Source organism: Melanaphis sacchari, unplaced genomic scaffold (assembly GCF_002803265.2).
Source record: "Melanaphis sacchari strain LSU unplaced genomic scaffold, SCAv2.0 Contig45_pilon_pilon, whole genome shotgun sequence".
Classification (NCBI taxonomy): domain Eukaryota; kingdom Metazoa; phylum Arthropoda; class Insecta; order Hemiptera; family Aphididae; genus Melanaphis; species Melanaphis sacchari.
The window spans coordinates 1,884,137-1,892,500 of NW_020271303.1; the positions used below are offsets into that span (position 1 = coordinate 1,884,137).

The 8,364-nt window shown below is 30.5% G+C and overlaps 1 protein-coding gene across 1 annotated transcript in view; it reads left to right on the top strand.

Moving 5' to 3' along the window:
- Positions 1-7,474, top strand: part of LOC112598131 (probable G-protein coupled receptor Mth-like 1) — a 32,461-nt gene extending 24,987 nt beyond the window's left edge. The window contains exons 2-5 of the mRNA XM_025344489.1: positions 238-316; positions 2,454-2,638; positions 3,392-3,530; positions 6,661-7,474. Coding sequence (XP_025200274.1) covers positions 238-316; positions 2,454-2,638; positions 3,392-3,530; positions 6,661-6,976 — 719 coding nt within the window. The 3' untranslated portion in view covers positions 6,977-7,474. The remainder of the gene's footprint in view (positions 1-237; positions 317-2,453; positions 2,639-3,391; positions 3,531-6,660) is intronic.
- Positions 7,475-8,364: the final 890 nt, after the last annotated feature.

Genomic DNA, 8,364 nt, shown 5'->3' on the forward strand with positions numbered 1-8,364 from the left:
TTGATTGCATAATACCTACCTATAAAATTTGTTGAAAACCCCTTAACTGAATAATTGTTAGATAATTATATTTTTAATGATATAAACAGTATAAGTTCATACACTTACTTTAAATTATTATTTTTATTTAAATTAATATGCATATTAATATATATATATATATTAACAGGTATTCATCTTATTCAAATATTTAACACAGTATAACTAATTTACTAATTTATATTTTTTTTGTTTCAGCCATTGTAATGCATTTTGTCTTTCTGGCGGCGTTTTTCTGGCTAAACACGATGTGTTTCAATATATGGTGGACGTTTAGGTGAGTTAAAACGAATATATTACCTACCATTATATTATTATTATTGTATATGTGAGAGTGTATTTCTACGTTAAACGAGATAAGGAGTCATTTCACGGTATAATCACATTAATAGAACGGTAAAAAATAATTCAAAAGTTTAAATCGAAAAGGAAGATGACGAGTGTTGTTTTACCGACGAAAACGAATACCACTAATTTCACCATCATTTCTGGGCGTGATAATTTATGTCATATATATTATACACGTATACAATAGTATCCCGAGGATATATGTGCGGACCTCGATTTTACATTACCCGTTGTCTACCTGTATCGTTGTAGAATAAAAAGGATAAATAAAACGCACCTCGGTATATATATATATATATATATTATAATTGAATAGGCTTACATATCCCGAGACAATAAACAGTAATATCGAATTACGAAAGTGTATTTCCACTGTATATGTTATTCCCACGATCCACTCGTATACATATTATGCGTGTTTAGTTTTATATACCTTCCACTATTCAATTTCCTCTTGTAGCGTTTCGAGTTGTACCCTAAACTCATCGATTTTATATGATTATGCGTCCTTCACCTCTATTAATTATTATCATTTACCTTGGTGATAATTGTTACAATTGAAGATAAATTACCCAACACAGGAATATAAATGTAATGTGAAATGACATGGTATAGAAATTATTGATATGTAGTAATTGCGGTGCTCATTTTAACATTCACCGGAGACTTAACACCCCACATTTATAAAATTCATCATTTAAAAATAAAAATAGTAAGGCCTAACCAGTGTTGAGTAAATGGTGGTTCATTGAAAAATAATTTACACTAACTTACTATTTATTAATGAATACCACTTTGTGTCAATACTATCAAAACCGCTTGCGTTACATAAATCACGACGATCTAACTTAATAACAAAAATATTATTGATGTTTTTAACATTAAAATTGCACACGTTTTATAGTTGGATATTTGAATAATTTGGTAATTTAATTGAATACTTGTAATCAATGTATATTTTATGAACACCTATACAATATTAACACCGATTAGTGAAACTAATAATATTATACAATTCCTGATCGTTGTCATTTCGAAACTAGTCCGATTACCTACTTTATTTTGATCAGATAATTATTAAATAATTATTATAATTATAATATATTTTCAATTATCTTTTGCCTTATGCAACATCTAAGCGAACGAATTACATTTTAAATGGATTTCTTATTGATAAATTTAAAACCCGTTTAAACGTTAAATTATTAAACTAGTTTTATTATTAGAAGGTTGAAAATATTGTATTTAATTAAATTTTATGTTTTTCGCGCTTTTTTATGAGTATTAACAAATTTAAATCCTTACGCAATGAAATTAATTACACAAACAATTTTTTTTTTTTTTAACTAGTATGAGTATTCACACGAATTTTAATTTATTCTTTAAATATACATATAATACATAGATCTACGAGTATACTATAATTACTAGAATAAAAAACTTAAATATTTCAGTCAATCAATTTTGAAAGTATTATGTCTGCATAACATACAATCAATTAAGAAATCGTTGTACCTATACTATACGAACATATTATAATTTTTTGCGAGTGTCTTTTTTATACTTGATAATTAGTTATACAGGTAATTTTTTATTCTTTATATATTGAAATGTTCTATTCTAGATTCTTATATCAATATTGATTTAGATATTTGTATGAATTTTCATAAAAATACTAAATAATGATGTGGTTTCATATACCCGTAGTCTTTCAATATCTTTAATACATGTTTAATTTTTCTGCAGAAAAATATAAACGTTTTTAAATTAAATTAAATTTAGTTTAAGGCATATAATATGATTCTACAAGTTTTTTTATCATATACATTTAAGTTAGATGTCCGTATTTTTTTATATACCTATATTGTTATTATAAAACACATACATATACATAAATACGGTGTATTATTTTGACGGAAATACGTTTCAAGCGTATAAATGTTAGTACTCGTACTATGCAATACGTCAAGAAAGTCGTTTTTTATGAAATGAGCGTAAGACAAACTATTATAAGTGTCTATCATTTTCCTTGATGTGTAATATAATGTGTTCATGACGTTTTCCAGGGACTTGAGGCCCGCCAATTTGGATAAAGGCCAAGAAGCGTGTAGGCTTAGACTGTACCAGTTGTACGCGTGGGGTGTACCTCTAGTGATCGCTACGCTAGCCGCTGTATTGGACCGTATTCCACCAGATCAATACACGTCATTGATCAGACCTAAATTTGGTGAACATCGTTGTTGGTTCTATGGTAAGTACTAAGTAGTTACCCTAAAATTTCTAGAGACATTCTTTATTAAGTTAAATATTACCATATTTTGTCACCTTTATTATACCATTATTAAGATTATACCAATACCTGAATCAAATAATTCCAAAACTTGTTTTATTGCACTTATTCAATAGTAGATAATTTTAAATCTGTCAATAATGTTAAAATTAACATTAAGATACTAATAAATATATATTATGAAAAAAAAAACTTTTACTTATATTATAATTGTATTTTTAAATTTATATTAAAATATTTTAAAAACAATCCAATAACCTAATAAAAATATTCAAGAAGAACATTTTTTAGAATATTAAATATTATGCGTTAGGTATAGTGTTAATGGATATTTTCTGTGTAGTGTGTATAATGTATACACTATGGACGTAGGTAAATTAACAAAGTTAACGACTTAAAATATTATTGAAGCCTTATCGTGTATACATTTTAAAATAAAGCAATATATTTAAATTTAAAACAATCAATTGTTTTTAAATAAAAATAAGGCATCTGTGAAATTCCATTATTTAAATTTGGTCTCATTAATAATAACGATATTCATCATCATTAATATTATTTGAGATGATTTAATCTCAAGGTATATATATATAAGAAGTACCTTGTAATAATTTATTTACATGATATTTATTTGGTTAAAATATAACCTTCTGTCCATTTTCGGGCAAAGCAAATGTATGAAATGTTGTTAATTTCATACTTATGTAATTTTAGGTGACGCAGAAGTCCTGTCATATTTCTATGGACCAATTGGTATTTTGTTGATGATGAATCTAACATTGTTCGCGGCTACTGCTAGGGAGCTGACGTGTGGTTTATGGAGAACCGAAGTAGTGAAATCTACTAGCGAAAGGTACGAATGAATAAAATATACATGTAATATCGTACAAGTTAAGACATTAATTTTGCTGGATTGCCCTACATTTTCAATCTCGCATATAAATAATTATCCTTGTTGATATTATTATGACGGTTAAAAAATGAGTTATAGTGCTAATATATAATTATTGAAACTTAAATGTAAAGACATTTTGTGAAAATTAACTCGTTAAAACGGATCTATATAGTATTTTAGAACCACGAGCTGTATAACAATTATCATTTTCGTACACTAACATTAAAGGTATTTATTTTTGTCTAACGGAATCGCAAAGAATAAACCGTAATTCTTATGGACCGTAAACTTCAATTCAAAACATATTTGTTTGTATCCGATCTGCAAAACAGGAGAGTTCAAATAAATGAGAAGTCATGAAATTACTAATGTTTTTTACAAGGTCAGTGTCGTAATATAGTGAACTTTTGATTACAGCACTTAAACTATATACAGATAGATATATATTGTAGGTTTGATACATAATATATAAAATAGAATTTGATTTGATATAATTTATTAAATTTATTGACAGCATATTTTCACAAATTAAAATTTTAATTTAAAATCTTTCTACAGAAGTGGGTGTGTTTAGTACTAATGTATGTCGAGAAATCCGTAGAATGATGCATACAGTGATCGATACTATATTATGTTCTGTACATGTTTGCGATTATTCCATTTTTGTTATTACTATATACCTATTATTTGTATGGAGTTAATGTGAAAATTCATTAAAAGACCCCCGTGGTGTCTGCAGAGTGCAGATGTATTATTGATGTTCACCGATGATGACGTTTATGTTTATACTCACTTTGATTGATGGAAATATCCTATATCAATATATATCTATTTATACATATGTGTATATTTATATATATACCTTTATTACATAAATTATTTACTTTGGAATTCGATCACTGTAAAAGGGAAAAAATAAACATTTTGTATGGCGGCATCACAATTGTTAAATTTTATTAGGTTCTGTTGGGTAAAATAATGTAGAGAAATCGACTAAAGTTTGCCCAAGATGAAAAGATATCGGATAACGAGATTGGTTTGAAATGATTAAGCGACGTCACGGATGTCGGTGACTGTAACTATATTATAATAGTGCAGGGAAAATGAGAATAAAAATCGATTAAGAAATTTTTTTGAAACACGAGGAAAAATCACACAGCAACGTATATAATATGAACATTATGAACGGATAATAATTTAATCTGATATATTTATTTGACGTTTTTTTAATATACTTTTCAAGAAGAATAAAAAATAATGTATTTTAATACAACATTTATCAACGCTGTTGAAACGAACAATGATGATTCGATTGCAGACGATTAAAATGTTTATAATTAATTAAATAAAGAGTGGCTGTGTAGAATGTATACGCTTGTATTATATTATTAGCTATAGTAAAAGCGTCACGAAGAGAGATCTTAAAATGTTACTTCAAGATCAGCCAAGTGTTACAGTTCAGCGTTAAAGGACAGCTATATAGGTACCGCTACAACGATATAAAATCAAACTTTCGAAATTACTCGTGAGTTGGAGACTAGGCGTCATTGTTATAGAGATACTGAAAGTCGTTAAAAACATTCAGGTTAGCCTATCTTGAAGTTAAATTGTATACTTACGTACAAAATGTACCATATTCGCAATCTTTACGCGTACAACACAGAAAACGATTGAAGTGATAATAATTGTGACCGTTGGATATTTACTAAAATGAAAATAAATATTTAGATTAGATCGTTTTTTCTGTACCTATTAAACCTAATTTGTTCGCCGATTAATCAGTTAAATTAACGACTAACGAGTTAACTGAAAATTTTTAATTTCTATTGAAATACAATCAATCTATATATTTATCTATCTATCTATATATATATATTTATAATCTATAATATATAAACAAATACGATTTACACTTTTGTGTAAACATATTTAACTACGCTTTACGTTCTTTCGTCTAGAAGAGCTCAATTTTATATTTTGTACACTACATGACTTAATATAAGTCAATAGTATAAAACAAACCATAAGGAATATTCATTCGCGTATTTTTTAATATACATCCAATCATTATTCGGACTGTGAACTTCCTTCCATGGGAAGTCCGATGAACCCCGGTGAACACAATTTATATGCTACATATTATACTCGCGATTTCTTTGTGTTAAGTCAATAATAAAATATAAATATACAATAATTAAAAACCGTTCGTATAGCAAAAAAATGTACCTATCTGAAAAACACTAGTGCGGCGGTGTGTTAGTGTATAATAAACTGTTTTTTTTCTAACATCCACGCATACAATTTTCCAATAACATTATTTATAACGTACTTATAATATTATTATGTTGTTATGTGCACTTAAATCCGGATTTACTATTTTTAATAATATTTTTACGTTTTTTTTTTTCTAAACGTATATTGTGTACGCTCATCAGACGTATTTCTGGTGTCGATTATAATATATTAGATACTTTTTTAACGCATAATGTGTGAATGTTTATTAATATGGGTAGTTTATGCGAGAAAATGATGTAATCGTCGACGCACACATGTATAGCAGCTTATTTGTATACGGTCAACGCTATACATTAGAAGTGTATGATATTATAATATATATTCGACTGCAGTCCACGCATTAAATTATTAAAATTAAATAATTGCGTCTACTGCAGACATTTACAAACATTCCATCTGAAAAACTCGATTCTAGTGTGAGCAGAAAAAATTATGTATGTATATTTCGCCTTCACACCATTGTTTTTATGATAATATCATACAATTATATATATATAAATCGTTCGTATATCTCTAGTAATTCGTCGACATTTTTATTTAATTAACTCTTATTTATTTAATATATTATTCATGGGTATTAGAATTTGTTTTCAAGCCGCATGAAACGAGTTCCAAGACTTTAGTGTAAAAACAATCAAATGACCATTTTATCGTGGTCTCCATTTTGGGGAATAAATTATCTCGTCTCACCCCCTCCCTCCGGCCAATTTTTTTTTTTTTTTAAATATGTGTCGCAGTTTATTCGTTTGTTTTACACACTGATATTAAACGTTTGTTTATTTTCGTGTTACAGAGCCACACTGGGCCGCGTGTGCCTGAAACTCGTGATCGTCATGGGCATCACGTGGGTGGTGGACGTGCTGTCGTGGGTGATCGGCGGACCGGATTACGTGTGGTACCTGACGGACCTGATGAACGCGCTGCAAGGGGTGCTCATATTCATAGTGGTCGGCTGCCAGCCGCAGGTGTGGATGGCCGTCAAGCGCATGTGGTGCCTGCGCACCGACAACCCGTCGGACGGCGGCAACGTCCGGTCGTCCACGTCCAACGCGATGCCGTCCACCGTCAACGAGTCGACGCTGTCCAAACCGGTGGAGACGCTGTGTTGATCACGACGCGTCGACCGCCGCATCCGCTGCACGCATCCCTCACCGCACACGCACGCAAAGCACACACGCACGCACCGCAAGCACGCGCGCGCGAGCAAGCACAACGTCGGCGACCAAGACGACAACGACGACGACAACAACAACAACAACAACAACAACAACAAGCACAGGCGACAATACAATAATTATCGTGACGCGGCGACCGCGCCACTGACCCACTGCTGCCAGCAGCTGCAGACTTCCCCGTACGTTGTTACGGTGTAACGAGCGGTTGCGAAGTCTGTGCCATCGACGGACGTATAACCCGCCGACCGCGTGTCGGCGTACGACGCGCCGCGACAATCGTTACGAGACGACGTGTTTTGTCGTAGTACGATTATCTTAAAATCTTGCCCGCAAACGCAATGTTTAGACTGACAAATCTTTGTTTTTATAATTATAAATTATTATTATTATTATTATTATTATTACTATTATTATTTCATTCTCTCTCTCTCTATATATATATCTCACTCCTCCCCGACCAGTATTAATAAATAATAATTCGATACGGTATTTATTGTCTACCATATAATATTGATGTATGTAACGATATATTATGGAACTAAGAGGAATTTTACGCGCACATTTTTCAATAAACGATTATAATAATATATTGATTTTTATTGTTTTCTCGTTATTGTCTGTTCGCGACGTGTGTGCATTTTTCTCGTCGACGAACGCCGCTTGCAAAAGACCGAAAATATATTATACCGCGTACGACACAATGATCGCTTCTCAGCACACCCTCTTTCGGCCTAATTTTCTTATCGGCAATATTGTTTTATTGAAATATTGCGCAATACGCCTATACCGACTGTGGACAATTATTCAAATGCCCGTAACATTGTAAGTCGTAAAATAGTTATTATGTATTACCTACATTTATTGACGAAGATGTCTGCGTCGACGAATCGTGGTGTATGATATAATATTATCGTTTTCGTTTGGACCATTAAATTATTTATAGCCAATATTTGTACATACATATATTATTATATTTTTGTTATAACGTACTCAGTGCCGACGATGTAGAATTATGTAAAATTTCGATCACAAATGATATGCTTAAATGTTTAATTCATACAATACTATTAATAACTGCGTAAGCATCTACACTCGAATACTCTCGAGAGTACCTACCTAATCGAATCGTTAGCATTATTATTTTAAATTGTACGCTAATTGCCCGTGTTGATAAACCTATGTCTTCTACGCGTAAATTATATTTTTTATCTCAGCTGTAATAATACATTTTTCAATTTCATATTGTTAAGAAATTTCTGATAATATCCCATGCGTATGTTTATTTTTATGTTTTAGTGATTTGTAACGATTAATTGTGAATC